This window comes from Eschrichtius robustus, chromosome 5, assembly GCF_028021215.1.
Source record: "Eschrichtius robustus isolate mEscRob2 chromosome 5, mEscRob2.pri, whole genome shotgun sequence".
NCBI lineage: Eukaryota > Metazoa > Chordata > Mammalia > Artiodactyla > Eschrichtiidae > Eschrichtius > Eschrichtius robustus.
The window spans coordinates 89,552,015-89,571,263 of record NC_090828.1 but is presented as its reverse complement, the minus strand read 5'-3'; the positions used below and the strand labels follow the sequence as shown (position 1 = coordinate 89,571,263).

The 19,249-nt window shown below is 33.1% G+C and overlaps 1 protein-coding gene across 1 annotated transcript in view; it reads right to left on the bottom strand.

The window, feature by feature from the left end:
- LRP1B (LDL receptor related protein 1B) overlaps positions 1 to 19,249 on the bottom strand; it is a 1,676,205-nt gene that overhangs the window by 627,194 nt on the left and 1,029,762 nt on the right. The window contains exons 29-30 of the mRNA XM_068543688.1: positions 3,501 to 3,632; positions 1,048 to 1,275 (exon numbers count right to left, since the gene is read on the bottom strand). Of these exons, the coding sequence (XP_068399789.1) occupies positions 1,048 to 1,275; positions 3,501 to 3,632 (360 nt within the window). The remainder of the gene's footprint in view (positions 1 to 1,047; positions 1,276 to 3,500; positions 3,633 to 19,249) is intronic.

Genomic DNA, 19,249 nt, shown 5'->3' with positions numbered 1-19,249 from the left:
ATTCAAGTTGCATTAACAGTACTAACCTGAGATGGGTAAAGAGCTAGCATACATACAAGAGCACCTGAGTGCTCAAATACTCTCAGATCTACTAATGGTACTCAAGCCAGTGGAAACTCTTGAAAAACACTGTAAATGTAAAACCTGCACTTCTTATTGCTTTCGTTAAGAAGTTGATCATTGCTCAAATAAGGTCTGATTTTAAATTGTCAGTATGCTTCAGGCAGAGGAGTTTGATATATCTATATGGATGACTGATCATGCCTTCCTCCATCCTCCTTCAAATCACTCTATCATGCCTAGGGGGCATGGAACTGAAGAAAAACTGTGCCTTCTTTGATTTTGCAGTCACGGTAAACAGCAGGTGCTCAACTAAGATTCACTCACTAAAACGATAACTGACCCAGAAATCACATTATACCAAAATTTAAGCAAAAATGAAGATAATTCAATGCTAAATATTTAGAATTCGGCCACTGCATTTATATGTATGTCTCATTTCAGCTATATTTTCTACTTTGGGAAAAGTTTTTTTTTTTTTTTTTTTTCATGGTTAATCAACAGCATTACTGAAAACCTGTGATTCAACCTGCTGGGTCAGGAGGTGGATAGGAACAGGTTTCCTCTCTTATTTGTTTAGTCTAGTTCTGTAAAAATACACGCAAAAGAAAGTTGATAACAAGCTTGAATCAGAGGGGGAAACCAGTCTTTACCAATATCCTATATTTTCTCTAGGCAAATACAACTTTTCCCGCATCAGCAAAAAGGAGTCTTCCAATCTGTTTATTTAGAAATCTGCAAATTATCTGTTCTGAAATTTTTTCTTCTTGTGAAACTAAATTTCTAGTTATCAGACTACTATGTGCAACATAATTATAGCATTCTACAATTGTTAGGATATAGCATATTATTAAATCTCTGAATAATCAATTCCAACTCTGAATTAACTACATAGAATTAGATAATAGAAAAAGAATACAAAAGAGATGCAATTATTACAAACTGAATAACAAACATTTTTTAAGATGTAAAGTGAAAATCTTTTACCTCTTGAAATAACAGTTTCTAATCCAGTTCCATTAATAAAAGCCCGTTTAATGGTTTGTGTCTTAATGTCTGTCCAGTATAAACGTTCTTCAGATGCATCAAAGTCTATCACAGTAACATCATCAATATCAGGGACTGTAAAGGCCGTGATAAAGTTAAAATACGGATTATCAATGTCCACTCCTCTGATTTCAGAACGTCTTGCATAAAGAAGAAATTTTTTCATTTCTAGAAAAGAAATAGAAATGTGTTTTTCTTTATAAGCTTGGCAAGTTTGAAGCTGTCTAGAAATTCTAAATATTATTTGTTGATGATTTAATAGGTTTTTAACACCAGAAAATCATGACCAAGATTTGATGGAAACATGAACGCAGAAATGATTTATCTATTTTTAAATGAAAGTACTTAATAATAACAAATGTAAAACAAGTTAGAATCCTTAAGTCATTTTTCTTTAGTTAGAAATGCCAAGAAATTATCAGTAATTGATCTGATCTTAGAATTTCAAACAAACTTGTTAAAGGACATGAACTCTACAAACGCCAAACAGCCATATTTGTTCTTTGTTTATAACTATAACAATACTGCAGTGCATTAAGTGCTTTTTGAAGGAACCTAAGAACATTTTTTCTATACTACTTTGAATAAAATGAGATTAAACGTTGCTTTTAAAAATCATGTTTATATTTTCCCTATCAAAATTAGGGTTCAAATAATGTTAAAGCATGCTGTACTGTAAATTTTTGTGAATCTGTAGTAATTAATATCGTGAGGCATTCTATCATTTCTACTTAAATAGGCACCTTTCTTGCAATGAGTTTGTGAAGTATTAGTAGATTTAATAGAAATAGGAGTCAGATGTTCTAGTCTCTTGTTTTCCTCTTTGGGGTTATTGTTGATATTTGAGATATGGTATTATTGTATAAAATTAATTAAAGCCACATGTGCCTAAATTCCTGAGTTAAGGTTTGATGAATACACTCTTTTTTGCCCTTAAAAGTAACTGCTTTGCAAATAAACAAAAATTACTAACAAAACAAAACTAAAAAAACCCACAGTCTGATTTTTTTTTTTTGAGAAGTTATTTGAGAAGTTCTAATTTCCAAGGTATTGTAGCAACATCAAAAATACATTTGACTTAATAAGAGAGCAACCATTTATTTAACATCAACAAATATTAACTGAATGTTTCCTATATGCCAATCAAAATTACAGGTCCTCAGAAAACAGAAGTAAATGAGATAAATGAGGGCCTTCTCATGTAGTAGTTTACATTCTAAGAGGGATAAACAATAAATAAAGAACAGAAACAAGAAATATCAAAAACAAGAATACCAGAAACAAGAATACCAGAAACAAGAAAATATCAGTAGGAGAGCTACTGTAAACTAGGTCATCAGGGAAGCCCTCTACAAAGGTGACATTTGAACAACCCATGAATAGCAAAAAGGACCCTACAATTAGAAAATCTAAGAGAGGAGTATTTTCAAAAGAGGGAACAGCTAGCCCAAAGTCCAGAGCAAACTTGGTGTATTCAAGAATGTAGAATATGTGTATGAGGTATGTAAATTAGATCTCTATCTGTAATTACATGTGACATTATTTTATATCAAAAACCTTATGTAGAGTTCAAGGTACCTTCACTTTTTTTGAATTCACCTCTAAATTGTGTAGAGTTAAAGCACAGTTCCCAGCATATCTCATTATCAACCACCAACTTTTATTGTGTCCTCTTTTTTTTTAACATCTTTATTGGAGTATAATTGCTTTACAATGGTGTGTTAGTTTCTGCTTTAAAACAAAGTGAATCAGCTATACATATACATCTAGAGCGAAGTCAGAAAGAGAAAAACAAATACCATAGGCTAACACATATATATGGAATCTAAAAAAAAAAAAAAGGCTCTGAAGAGCCCACAGTCTGGTTTTCATTCACAAATTTTATTTTCAGTTTTTAGTTTAAATATGCTGTTTAAGTATTTTTTTACAAACCTTTCCAAGTTACATATTTTACTTCATATTTTGTCCCTTCAACTTGATAATCCCCGATAAAATGATGCTAAAGTAAATGTAGACGAGCAGGAGGAGATTAAAGCTGTTAAGCACCTCTTTATTATGCAGGTTACCTACATCATCATTTTCTGATAATGCACTTTCACTTACAAATCTCCCTGTTTTGTAGAGATAAATTCTGCTAACACACCAAATAAGAAAGTAGCAAGAAAAAAAGTGAATGAGGTAATAAACAGCAAAGTGAAGCATATCACATATTTAAAGAATTCGTCAGTCTCCCCAAAAGTAGATGAATCATCAACAGTCTGAAAATAGCACCACATCAAATGTTTTTAAGGACATTAAAAACCTCTTCCGCTTTACTATGAGGAAAATCTGAATGCTAATACAATTTGAGAAAATTCAATTTGGAGTTTAGGAAAGAACTGTAAGAAATTTACCATAGCAGGTCTTCTTATTTGAGGAAAGCTTCATCAAGTGTGGGCAAGCACAAGCAGCACTCCTATTATGATTGATCAGACACATATGAGAGCAGGGGCCTCTGCCATCATTAGCTGCACAGGGATTGGGAGCTGTAATTACACAGTGAAATATTAAGAGTGAAGAAGGAAGACTAGATTAGGGAACCTCTGAGTTTGACAAGGGTTATTCACATAATGATTCAAAGTGAAGTTCCCTACATAGCACCCATTACTCCAGTGATTAATATGACAACAACAGACAATCATACACAACAATTACATGAATAAAAACATTTTTCCTCCTGAAGATAACAACTAAGATAACTCCCTCAATTTCCTCTAAGAGGAATGGTATGCATTCTATTGCTTTAGAAGCAAAGATTTTTTTTTTTTTAAGAATTTAGTCTGAGAAACAATCAGGAATAATTATCATATTTAGTATAAAATAAACTCAGGTAGACTATCATGCCGGTGTTGGGAAGTTCTGATCCTGGATTAGAGCTATGGATTCTGCATCTTAATGTATCTGAATGAAGAGTGCATAATCACTTACATTTGTATAACTGAGGCAGGTAAATCAAACAACCAGTACCAAGGACGAAAGAATTTTATGATTTCTTTGTTACTAATCTTTTCCACTGCTCCAAGGTAAACTGTATTGTACCATATTTTAAAAACAGCAATTTATCATGCAGCTAAACTTACTGCCTGCATATAAGTTCATTTACAGTTTAGTTGTTTGATATTTGTATTATATTTTGCCAAAGAAATAATGCTAAAAATGGTAATTAAGTTTTTCAGGTAAACCAACAAAACACACTAATTCAAAATATGGTTTAAAGATGATACAGAAAGATTTATTGAGAAATTAAATTAGGTGCTAGTCTATATAACTGGTAGAGGGAGCAAAAGACTACCTGTTATAGGAAGGAGGTATAAGAGTAGAAAGTGAGTTCCATGGTGATTTTTCATATTAATAGCTGGAATGAGGTAGCAACATGTCTTTGGCATGTTTCAACTCTTATTTCTCCTCTTCATTGCTAATTTTGTCTCTTTCTTCTACTAGGCTCTCAGTACTGCACAATGTTCTAAGACCTCATAGAAGCCTAACAAGTTTACTCAAATCTCAAAAATTCCTCTTTGCTTTGCTATCACCTGCCTTTCACTTTGCCTCAGTCAGAAATCTCACCCCTTCAAAGCTGCTGATATCAACAAATAAAGGTGGAAGAATTTTAACTGTTTCACACCACCTTACCATTCTTAGAAATATTAGTATTTTAAGCTAAGGTCCATTTTAAATATTATAATAATAAAAAAATCTCCTACTGATATTATATAATTATATGAAAGAATGAGATACTATAAAACAGCAGGGAAAACAATATTTTTTAACGGAATTAATAATACGTAGAATGGAAGGCATATGTATGTGCAAACACATGTAAAATATGTGTGTGTTTTATATGACAGGTAGTTAGATCTTGATATAATAAACTGTGGAAGTGAACAATTTAAGTAACCTGAAATATTTGAGATTCACCTCTACCACACTGAAACATAGTTTTAAGAGTATTACATTTTTTCTTAAAACTTTTTATTAATTATATTAAAAATGTTGTTTGCAGTTGAATATATTAATATCTCCAAGTAGAACCCCTCATTCTTCAAGTTTCATAAGTGATACCTTATCTCCTAAAGCAGTAATAATATTACTAATATGCTTAGAATCTAGATCTTTTTTTTGTAAAAAGGAGATCATCCAATTTTCTTACAAATGTTGTTAAGAAAAGTTTCATTTTCTATAGAAATATTTTCCTGAAGCAATTGGAGGCACTTAAGGTATTTCACTGTTAAAACTACTCTTTGAGCAACAGCCTGAAAAGACCACAATGAGACAGGTAGGATGGATAGAGACACCATCTGATCAGAAGCTACACCATCAGAGCACAGATCCACAAGTGGGAGGGTTATCACAACTGTGTAGGTGCCCCCTGAGGAGCTAAGGGCCCAAGCTCCAAGTTCAGCTCCCCACCAAGAGTACCTGCACTGGAAAGATGAGCCCCCAGAATGTCTGGCTTTAAAACCAGTGGAGCTTACTTCCAGGAGAGCTGAAGGGCTGTGGGAAACTGAGACTCAGTTCTTGAAGGGCTTGTACACAAACTCACTAGCTTTGAGTCCCAGTAGAGAAGCAGTACAGTTAGGCAAAATGAGGAGACAAATACCTTCCAAGTGAAAGATCAAGACAAAACATCAGAAAAAGAACTAAATGGAAAAGAGATAAGCAATTTATCAGATAAAGAGTTCAAAGTCATAGCCATAAATATGCTCACTGAACTTGGGAGAAGAATGGATGAACTCAGTAAGTACTTCAACAAAGGGACAGAAAATGTTTTTAAAAAAATCAGAACAGAAAAAAACAACTGAAATGAAAAATACATTATAGGGAATCAACAGCCAATAAGAGAATGCAGAACAGATCAGGGATCTGGAAGAGAGCATAGTGGAAATCACCCAATCAGAACAGCAAAAAGAAAAAGAACACATACATATATATATGAGAATAGTTTAAGGGCTCTGTAGAACAACATCAAGCATACAAATAATCACATTATAGGGTCCCAGAAAAAGAAAACAGAGAGAGACAGAAAACCTATGTGAAGAATAAATGGCTGAAAATTTCCTAACCTGGTTAAAGAGATAGACATCCAATTTCAGGAAGCTCAGAGAATCCCAACAAGATGAACCGTAAAAGACCCACAATAAGATATATTATAATTAAAATGTCAAAAGTTAAAGATAAAGAAAGAATCTTAAAATCAGCAAGATAAAAACAACTGATTAGGCCAAATTCCCTGGTGGTGCAGTGGTTAAGAATCAGCCTGCCAATGCAGGGGACACAGGTTCGATCCCTGGTCTGGGAAGATCCCACATGCTGCAGAGCAACTAAGCCGGTGCACCACAACTACTGAGCCTGCACTCTGGAGCTCATGTGCCACAACTACTGAGGCCCACACGCCTGGAGCCTGTGCTCCGCAACAAGAGAAGCCACTGCAATGAGAAACCCGCGCACCGCAATGAAGAGTAGCCCCTGCTCGCCGCAACTAGAGAAAGCCCATGTGCAGCAACAAAGACCCAATGCAGCCAAAAATAAATAAATAAATTTATTTAAAAGAAAAGAATTTAAAGATAAATAAAGAGTTTCCCAGATAAGCAAAAGATAAAGGAGTTTGTCACCACTAAACCGGCCTTACAAGACATGATAAAGGGATGTCTTTAAATGGAAAAGAAAAGGCCATAACTAGGAACAGGAAAGTTATGAAAATGAAATCTCACAGGTAAAGGCAAACATACAGTAAAGGCAGTGAATAAACAACCTATTAAGCTAGTATGAAGGTTAAAATACAAAAGTAGTAGAAATCATCTATATCTAAAATATCAATAGTTAAGAGATAGAGAAAACAGAAAGATGTAAAATGTGATGTCAAGAACATAAAATATCAGGCAGTGGAGTAAAAATGTAGTGCTTTTAGAATGTGTTGAACTAAGCTACCAGCAACTTAAAATAGACTGCTAAATAAATGTATTGTTATATATGAATGACATGGTAACCAGAAACCGAAAGCCTATAACAGATATACAAAAAATCAAGACAAAGAAACATAAAAATAGCACTAAAGGAGTCATGAAATCACAAGAGAAAAAAAGAAGACTTGAACAGAGAACTACAAAAACAACCAAAAAACAATTAACGAAATGGCAGCAAGTACATACCTATCAATACTTTAAATGTAAATGGACTAAATACTCCCCAATCAAAAGACACAGGGTGACTGAATGGATAAAAATATCCTAGACCCTTGTGTTTGCTGCCTACAAGAGACACACTTCAGATCTAAATACACATGCAGACTGAAAGTGAAGGTATTGAAAAAGATATTCCAAGCATATGGAAACAAAAAGAAAACTGGGTAGCAATACTCATATCAGATGAAACAGACATTAAAACAAAGACTGTAACAAAAGGAAAAGGACATTACATATGACAAAGAGATCAATACAGCAAGAGGATATAACACTTGTACATATCTATGCATCAAACGTAGGAGCACCTATATACATAAAGCATATATTAACAGACATAAATGGAGACACTGACAGTAACACAATAATAGTAGGGGACTTTAACACCCCAGTTACATCAATGGATAGACCATCCAGACAGAAAGTCAATAAGGAAACATTGACCTTAGATGAGTTTAGTGTAGATAGACTTAATAGATATATACAGAAACATGCCACCCCCAAACTGCAGAATACACATTCTTTTCAAGTGCACAAGGAACATCCTCCATAGATCACATGTTAGGCCAAAAAACAAGTCTCAATAAATTTAAGAAAATTAAAATCATATTCTCCAACTGAAAATATATGAAGCTAAAAGTTGATTACAAGAAGAAAACTGGAAAAAAACACAAACACGTGGAGGCTGAACAATGTGCTTCTGAATAGTCAATGGTTCAACAAAGAAATCAAAGAGGAAATAAAAAAATACCTTGAGACAAATGGAAACAAAACATTCCAAAATCTACGGGGTACAGCAAAAGCAGTTCTAAAAGGGAAGTTTATAACAATACAGGCTTACCTAGAAAACATTAAAAAATTTCAAATAAACAATCTAACCTTATACCTAAAGGAACTAGAAAAAACAAACAACCAACCAAAGCCCAAAGTTGGTAGAAAGAAGGAAATAATAAAGATCAGAGTAGAAATAAATTGAGAAGATTTTTTTTAATGGAAAAAATCAATCAAACTAAGAGCTGGTTCTTGGATTACAGAAACAAAATTGATAAACCTTTAACCACACTCATCAGGATAGAAACAGAAAATGCCCAAATAAATAGTATCAGAAATGAAAGAAGAGAAGTTAAGTTACAACTTACACCACAGAAACACAAAGGGTCATGAGATTATTGGGAACAATTACGCACCAACGAATTGGACAACCTAAAAAAAGTGGATAAATTCCCAGAAACATGCAATCTTCTAAGACTGAACCAGGAAGAAACAGAAAATTTGAATAGACCAATCACTAGTAAGGAAAGTGAACCAGTAATAAAAAACCTCCCAAAAAACAAAACTCCAGGACAAGACAGATTCACAGGAGAATTCTACCAAACATTTAAAAAGTTAATACCTTCTATCACAAACTATTCCAAAAAAAATGAAGAGGAAAGAACACTTCCAAATTCATTTTATGAGTCCAACATTACCCTGACCAAGATAAAGACAGATTACCAAGACCAGATAAAGACACTATAAAAAAAGAAAATTTCAGGCCAATATCCTTGATGATCATGGAAATATCCTCAAAAGTATTAGTAAACTGAATTCAACAATATATTAAAAGAATTATACACCTTGATCAAGTGGGATTTATCCTAGGGTTGCAAGAATGGTTCAAGAACTGTAAACTCAATCAATATAAAATTTCACATTAACAAAATGAAAGATAAAAATCAAATGATCATCTCAATAGATGCAGAAAAAGCATTTGACAAGATTCAATATCTATTTATGATAAAAACTTTCAACTAAGTGGGTATAGAGAGAACATACCTCAATATAATAAAAGCCATATATGACAAAACCACAGCTAACACAATACTCAATGGGTGTAAAGCTGAAAGTTTTTCCTCTAAGAGCAGGAGTAAGACAAGGATGCCCACTATTGTCACTTTTATTCAACATAATATTGGAAGTCCTAGCCACAGCAATCAGACAAGGAAAAGAGATAAAAACATTCAAGTTGAAAAGGAAGAAGTAAAACTGTCACTATTTGCAGATGATATGATACTATGTATAGTCTATAACTATATATATGTTTATATAGTAATACACTACATGTATAGTATTTCTATATAGTATATATATAGAATTTAGTTATATATAGTAATATATAGACATATGTGTATATATAAAAATATATAAATACATATATATATACTTATATATAGTATAACCCTAAAGATTCCACCAAAAACAATTAGAACTCATATGAATTCAGTAAAGTTGTAGGATTCAAAATTAATATACCCAAACCTGTCTTTCTATACACTAATAACAAACTAGCAGAAAGAGAATTTAAGAAAACAATCTCATTTACAATTGTATCAAAAATAATAAAATACCTAGATCTAAACTTAACCAAAGAAGTAAAGAACCTGTACACTGAGAACTATAAGACACTGATGAAAGAAACTGAAGATGACACAAATACATAGAAAGATATACCATGCTCATGGATTGGAAGAATTAATATTGATAAAATGTCCATACTATCCATAGCAATCTAAAAATTCAATGCAACCTCTATCAAAATACCAATGACATTTTTCACAGAAGTGGGGTAAATAGTCCTAAAATTTGAATGAGACCAAAAAAGACCTCAAACAGAGCAATCTCAAGAAAAGAGAACAAAGCTAAAAGTATCACACTCCCTGATTTCAAACTATACTACAAATCTATAGTAATCAAAACTGTATGGTACTGGCACAAAACAGACCTTGAGATCAATGGAATAGAATGAAGAGCTTAGAAATAAGCCCACACTCATATGGTCAATTTACTTACAACAAAGGAGCCAAGAATATACAGTGGGGAAAAGACAATCACTTCTATAAGTGGTTTTGGGGAAACTGGACAGCCATTTGGAAAAGAATGAAACGGGACCACTTTCTTACACCATAAACAGAAATCACCTCAAAATGGATTAAAAAGTTAAATGTAAAGCCTGAAATCATAACACTATTAGAAGAAAATATATGCAGTGTGCTCTTTGACTTTGGGTTCAGCAATATTTTTTTTTTTGCATCTGTCTCCTCAGGCAAGGGCAACAAAAGCAAAAATAAACAAATGGGACTATATCAAACTAAAAACCTTCTGCCCAACAAAGGAAACCATCAACAAAACAAAAAGGCAACCTATCAAATGAGAGAAAATATTTGCAAGTCATATATCTGATAAGGGTTAATATCAAAAGTATATAAAGAACTCATAGAACTCAATATCAAACCAACAAGCTGATTGAAAAGTGGGCAGAAGTTGTGAATATACATTTTTCCAAGGAAGACATGCAGATGGCCAACAGGTACATGAAAAGGTGTGCAACATCACTAATCATCAGGGAAATGCAAATCAAAACCACAATCAGATATCACTTCACACCTGTCAGAATAGCTATTATCAAAAAGACAAGAAATAAAAAGTGTTGGCAAGGATGTAAACAAAAGTTAACCCCCATGAGCTGTTTTCAGGCATATTAATTGGTGCAACCTCTATGGAAAACAGTATGAAAGTTCCTCAAAAAATATAAAAGAGAACTACCATATGATACAGTAATTCTAATTCTAGGTGTCTTCAAAAAAATAAAAACATTAGTTCAGAAAGATATATACACCCCTATGTTCATTGCAGCATTATTTACAATAGCCAAGATACGGAAGCAACCTAAGTGCCCATCAGTAGATGAATGGATAAAGAAGATGTGGTATATATACAAAATGGAATATGACTCAGTAATAGAAATAATGTAATCTTCTCATTTGCAACAACATGGATGGACTTAGAAGATATTGTATTGATCTCAGTCAAATAAGTCAGAGAAACAAATTACTATATGTAGAATCTAAAAAACAAAATATAAAGACAAACAAAACAAAACAGAAACAGAGTCACAGATATAGGGAACAAAGTGATGGTTGCTAGAGGTCCAGGAGTAGGGGGTTGGATGAAATAGGTGAAGGGGATTAAGAGGTACAGATATAAGATATATGTCATTGGGTGTAAAATATATTATCTGGAATATAGCCATAAATATTTTAATAACCTTGTATGGTGACAGATGGCTATTAGCCTTATTGTGGTGACCAATTTTTAATGTATTCTATAAATGTCAAATCACTATGTTGTACACCTAAAACTAACATAATATTGTGAACTAAAATTCAAAAAAAATAAATTAGTTAAAAAAAAAATCTTTGCTCCAAGAGAGGACACAGAAAAAGAGGGCGAAGCCCCTGGATGGGAGAAGGTGTGCATACTAAAGAAGAAACTCATACTTCCTCCATGTTTGTAAACAACTTCCTTTATAAGGTGAGGGGAGAGATGATGAAAAGTAAAACAAAGTAACTAAGAGAATTGTCCATCTGTCTATATCTATCTATCCATCCATCCATCCATCCGTCTGTCTTTCTATCATTTACTTAACAACACTTATATCGTGTTCACTATTTGCCAGGTATCTTCTGTGCTTTTAAGAGACTAATGCATTTTTATTAAACTATTAAATTTTATATTTGAAGAAATTAAGATAGATAATGATCATGCTGCCAGGATATGACGAAGCTAGAATGTGAACCAGTCTGACTCCAGAATCTTCCTCTTGATTACTATGTCTCCTAAGCTGATTGCTATGACGGTTGTCTTTCTTTGTATTTACATTTTGTTACTTAAGAATATAGTACTATTGTTTAATAAGTTATATTTTTTAGTAAAAAGACTTGGACATTTATACTAATATCTAGCCTCAGACATACTTAGGATCACTAGGACATATGCGAACAACTCCACTGAAATTGTTCTAAATAAAATTACAGCTGACCCTCCTCCAGGTTGCCAAATCTAATGAATACTGTGCTGTTATGTCTTTATCTTTCTTGACTTCTCTGCAAGAGTTAACATTTTTGGCCACTGTCATCTTGAAACTCTTCTCTTACTTTTTTTGACTGTGCTCTCTTTTGGTTCTGGAATCCCTTGGCCATCCTCTTCTCAGCATTCTTCTTGCCTTCCTCTTGAATGTTAGTTTTCTCCAGGGTTCTGTCCTTGTCCTTTTCTCATTTTCTGTACTATTCTTAGGAAATCTCATTTGTTTTCTTGTCTTCAACTTACAATTGAGTGACTACAAAAGCTCTAGCTCCAGCCCAAACTCTTCTTGCCTTTATAACCCTGAATACTCAACTATGTTCCAGAGGTACCTAAAATTCCATATATCCGAAGTGTAAGTTTTCAGTTTATCCTTTAAATCAGGTGTCAGTAAACTTTGGCCTGCAGGCTAATACTGGTCCATGAGTTACTTTTTTAAATTGTAGGAAAAAAATAAAAAATAACATTTCATAACACATGAAAATTATATGAAATTTACATTTCATTGTCCATAAATAAAATGTTATTGAAACACAGCGACGCTCATTCATTTTTCATATGACTGCTGTTACACTACCTCAGCCAAGCTGAGTAGTTCAACAAAAACCATATGGCCCATAGGGCCTCAAACACTTACCATCTGGCCTTCCACAGAAAAATTTTGCTGACCTCTCCTTTATGTGGTCTCTATGTCACATTTTGATGGTGAAACCAATTACAGAAACCAGAAAAATAAAGACATCCCAAATTTTCCTTTTCTCCCCAAACTCCCCTACTCCACAAATCTCTATCACTATGTTTTACTGACTTCGCCTCTAAGTATATCTCAACTCTACCATTCTCTCTGTCCTGGTATCAGCTATCTCCTGATCTACTGAAGTAGCATCCTTTCAGTCTCCTACTGTAGTTCTGTGTCTCTCTCCAGTCTGCCCCTTGTACAGATGAAGTCAAGTTTCAGCATGCACATCTGCTCTTTTCACTCCATTGACCAAATACTTTTAATGTTTTTCTCCTTCCTTTAGGGCAGTGGTTCTTAAGGCAGCATCAGCATTCCATGGGATTTGTTAAAGATGCAAAATCTCAAGTCATACCCCAGACCAACTGAATCAGAATATCTTGGGTAGAGGCCATAAATATGTGAGTTAATGATCCCTCTGGTAATTCTGATGCCCGTTTAGGTTTGACATCCCTGGAACCACTTATCCTAAAGGAGAAAAATAGAAATTTCTTTGTAAGGGGACTTTTTAAGTCCCACCATGGTTTGATTCCAACCCAATCTTGTTTCCCACTTATTCCCTCCTTACTTCTAGCTGCTCTAACCTGCAAATGAGGAAATAAGAACCCAGAAGTTAATTAATTTGCCTCAGGTAACAAGGCTAGTGAGTGACAGAGGAAGGAACTGAATTAAGCTAAGCCCAAGGACCTTTTAGGACCACACGATGCTACTTTTAAAAATATATTTACTATACTCTTATTTTCAAAATACATCCATAATAATAATAATTGATTGATCCTAGTTGTTAATTTAGTCTGTTTTCCTTCTAGACTACAAACTCCAAGAAGCTAAGAATTAGTTTGTCCCATGTGAATGTTGTCAGTAACACTTGACTCTCTACTACCATCTGGAGATTTGATATAACAATTCCAAGGAGAATCTCAATAAATAAGAACTCAGTCTTCTGCCTTTAGAGCACAGTGGTTTAGGCAAGAACTCTGGGGTCACGCTCCCTGAGGTCAGATAACTGGGCAATTATCCTGTGGCTATTAGACCTTGAACAAATTACCTAGAATTTCTCTGCCTTAGGTTCTTTATCTGTAAAACTGGATTGCTAATAATCATCTTCATGGAATTACAATGAAAATTAGTGTATTAGGTGATATTATTATAGTTATTAATATTGTTCTTATAAAGGGCTTAGCTAGACTCTGTAGTTAACACAAATAAATAAATGATACTCCTTTACTCAAATATTTTATTATCTACGTTGGTAACTAAAACAGAATTAGGAAAATATTAAATAACCATACATGTTCTAAGTACTGAGATAGTTCTTATGGTGTTAACCATGAATGTGAAGCAGATAAAATCTGAACTATACAAAGATTTATTGTTGGTATGTGGCTTTGAAGTGAGAAAGCCTCTCAGAAAAAGATTTTTCCTGCAAATCTTTGTGCAGATTGAGAGTAATACCTGTAAAGCACTAAATAAAACATGATATAAGTGTGTACCTTTCTTATTTTTACAAAGTCATGATGATGAAACCATTTTTACTAGTGCTTAATCATGCAAGACCAGATCTCATTATCCAAACAGAAACTAACATATGGCTCAAGAAGGGTTTATCATAAAACCTTTATGATGTTTTTGTGTTGTTTTTTTAATATACTCAAAATTTGTTCAATTAATAACTGTGTTTTTCTGATAAAAATATATTTGGACTAGATGGCTTCATAAATGTAAATTATTCATTTTTACTTTAAAGGGAAACTTACAATTTTGATGTTCTTGCTCATTAAAAAAGTAACATGTTTATTTATAGAACTTCCCTCTGTGCTAAGGAAACAACATTCTCCCCATGTATTTATTCAGTAAATGGCCATAAGTATCAACTACATGCTATATATTCCCAATATATACCAGATACAGAAAATAAAAAATTTAGGTTAGAGTGCCCAGTTATGTCCAATTAGTGGAACAGAGTGAATATATATCTTCCAAAGCATATGGAGATACAATGTGATTATACTAAATTATAATACAATGTATATAAAATTCTAGTTCTGAATTTCCCAGTATTTCATATTCAAATTTTTGTCCTCAGTCCCTACGGTTGCTGTCACAATAAAACTACTACTTTGTGTCCTTCCTACTTTACTCTAGACTTTCTTGCTTTACTTTTTTGGCACAGGAGATATTATATATCCAAACCACCTGCCTTACCTCCAATTTCCCCCTCTTTAATATCATCTTCACTTTAATATCATAACTTCATGGCTAATATATAAATCCTAAGTGTCATTTCTATGACTAGAAATATTTGGATTTGGCACCAAAATCAAAGGCAAGAAAAGTAAAAATAAACAAATGGGACTACATCAAACTAAAAAGCTTCTGCACAGCAAAGGAAACCATCAACAAAACAAAAGGGCAGTCTACTGAAAGGGAGAAAATATTAGCAAATCATATATCTGATAAGGGGTTAATATCCAAAATATATAAAGAACTCATAGAACTCAATATCAAACAGACAAAAATCTGATTAAAAAATGGGCAGAGGCTCTGAATAGCCATTTTTCTAAGAAAGACATACAGATGGCCAACAGGCGTATGAAAAGGTGCTTGTCATCACTAATCATCGGGGAAATGCAAAATCAAAGCCACAATGAAATATTACCTCACGCCTGTCAGAATAGCTATTATAAAAATGACAAGAAATAACAAGTGTTGGTGAGGATGTGGACAAAAGGGAACCCTTGTGCACTGTTGGTGGGCATGTTAACTGGTGCAATCACTATGGAAAATAGCATGGAAGTTCCTCAAAAAATTAAAAATAGAACTACCATATGATGTAGCAATTCTACTTCTGGATATTTATCTAAAGAAAATGAAAAGACCAACTTGAAAAGATATATACACCCCTATGTTCATTACAACATTATTTACAAGAGCCAAGAAATGGAAAAAACCTAAGTGTCCATTGATGGAGGAATGGATACAGAAGATGTGGGACGTGCGTGTGTGTGTGTGTGTGTGTGTGTGTGTGTGTGTATAATGTAATATTATTCATAAAAATGACAGAAATCCTGCCATTTCTGGCAACATGGATGAACCTTGAGGGCATTATGCTAAGTGATATAAGTCAGATGGAGAAAGGCAAATACTGTATGATATCACTTATATGTGGAATTTAAAAAACAAAAACAAAAACAAAAACACCAAGCTCATAGATACAGAGAACAGAAAAGACTAACAGATTGGTGGTTGCTGGAGATGGGTGTGAGTGGCGAGGGGGAAGTGGGGTTTGCCCATTGAAATAGATGAAGAAGGTCAAAATGTACTAACCTCCAGTTATAAAGTAAATAAGTCATGGAGATGTAATATAGAGCATGATGATTATAGTTAATAATACTGTGTTGTATGTTTGCAAGTTGCAAAGAAAATAGATTAAAAAATAAATATAGAAATAATATAAGAAAGACAATGATCTAATTTTCATTGGGGTTCAGTGATGCTATTGCTTCTTGGAAGGGCTTATGTTCATGTATTTGTTTCTGGCAACTACAAAAGGTTATATAACCTGCTAACAGCAACAATAAAACCCAAGACTATAAAATATGGAAAATGATATTTATGGATAGATACATGCCTTAAAATTATTAGTGACAGAATAGAAATGAACTAAAATCAAACTAAGTATCCAAAAATAGACAAATAATTGGGAACATTTTTGATAGTCACATGTGATGTGAAAATACATAGTTATTAAAAACGAGATAAGGCATCAATGATAGCAAGAGAGTTGCTAATGCTAAGTGTAAAAAGGAAGATACAAAATTCAAAATAAAGCATGATATTAAATATGAAGGGATCCAAAGGTTTCTTAATTTAGCAAAGAATGAATCATGGACTATGAAGTTGGGCACGCTCATTGAAACCCTGGTACTGCCTGCCTTTCAATGAGATTTATTACTCTGAGTCAGGTTACTTTACTTCCCTGAGCTGCAGCTTCCTCATAGAAAGTGGGAATAACTACCTTGTTTGATGGCTCTGATGATTAGGAAGAAAAAGTAAAACCTAAATGGCACGTAGTAGTTCATCAACAGATAGTGAAAGTTTTGTTTATTATTGTGTTATTCAATACCTCTGTTGAAATCACCAGAAGAAACAACATGGAAATGTTTGTTGCTCTGGGAGCTGGAAAAATAGGTTTACATTTTTTCTGTTCCCTGTTTTTCTACATTCTATAACTTACTGGTAATGAGCAAATATTATTTTACGATGTTACATAAACTTTTAAACATTCCTTTTACTAACATAACCATAATTTTTATGTCATGCACTAGTGTATGAGGAGTGGTGATGGATGGTAACCTGAATGTAGAGAAAAGAGATTTGATAATCTACTCATTGGACTGCACCTGGATTCTCTTGATAAATCAATCATATTGCTCTCCTTCAGATTGTGTTTCACATTTTTATTGGCATTTTTCATATAAAAATTGATATGATTATAAAAGTATGATATTAAGGCCATTATGAATTATTTACATATGAGAAAATGTGTTCAAAACTGTCTTAAAACAGTAATGTAACCTAAATTTCAACAAAAGGAGGCTAGGAAAATGATATGATCGCAACAACTGTTACTTTTTAACAGTTGACTTATATTTATATAAACACAAAGCACTGATTATGTATGAGACACCATTCTAAGATCTTTTCGCATAATAACTCATGTTTGATATGCTTATATTAAATGATGATCAACTCATGTTTACTAGATGCTATGATGTAAATACTATTATCTCAAGATGAGGAAACTGAGGTACAGAGAGGTTAAGTAAACTGCCCAACATCAAACAATTAATAAATCATAGGGATAGGATTTGAACCCGGGCAGCTGGACTCTCAAGGCCATGCCATCAACTCTAAGTTCTTATACCATAAAAAAAATTAGATTTAAAATACCCACTAGTGCTCCTTTATTTCATATATTTACGCTTTGATTTGTTTCTTCTTAATCCCATATAACAACAACATTAGACACCAAAAAAAAAAATCTAAACTAGATTTTCTTTTTTAAAAATTCTAAGTGCCCAATAACCAAACTGGAAACTTATGCGTATAATGAACGCTTACTTGTAGGAAAACTGGTGTTAAAACTTTAATTAATTTCCTACTTGGAGGATTAGATAACTTCAAAGAATATTTTTAACCTTTATTTCTTTAATTTGTGAGACATACATTTCAATTTTATAAAACCGAACGTCATGTACATTTCAATTTTGTAAAACCTAACGTCATGTATTTTTAAAATGTATTAGTTTTCATGAACCTCACATTATTATTCACCAGAAAACAGGGGGCTATTATTGTACTTGTGTTAAAGCTGACTCTTTGTCACCATTTTCATTGTAATTCTACCCTTGGGAATAAAACAGTCAGTAGATTTCTGCATCTTCCCACCTCCACCCCCCAGCAGTGAAAGCATTAATTCACTGAAGCAGATAAACAAAATGGATAATGACTGTTATATGCTCAGTGATCCTTACAATGGGGAAAAGTAGAATGTTCTCTGATCACTCTCAAATTTGGAAACTGACTGAATTTCCTTTAGGAAATAGCAAGTTCTCATCATAGGTGGCATTCTCTCTAGTAGACTAGAGACTAGAATATCTGTCCTGAATTCTGGGAAAATATGTTACATTAGATCCATATAGTAAAAACTTCCTTATTTTATGCGAAGTGGAGAAGTCACATATAAATCATCTTTTAAGTAAAGATGTCAAGAAAATCTCCCCTCAACCAAATGAGTTACACTGAATGTCTCACTTCCTTTCTATATATATGAAATTGTCAGGAAAGCTCGGAAGTATCATGTTTCTTCCCTTTCTATGAATTTGCTAGGGGTCATGACAACGTGTGTAAATCAGACAGTTATTAAATGAAATACAATGATTCTATTTTGAGGGAGGGAAAAATATAATACATAGACCCAGGTCATTTTTCATGGTCCAATTCATTTAACTTTTCCCAAACATAAAAATTAACGTTCCCACAAAAGACCGAAAAATGTGGGTACAAAACCACATAAGTACACATTTTTGCAATTATAACAATTAAAACCAATCCCATAAGTGTTTATGACTAGATACTCCTCCATACTGATGGAAGGTTTTAGAGAAGAATATCTTTTTTTTTTTCCATGAAGAACTCCTCTTTTATTTTTATTATTTTGATTATATTTCTTTTTTTTTTTCTTTTTTTGTTTTTCTTTTTTAACATCTTTATTGGAGTATAATTGCTT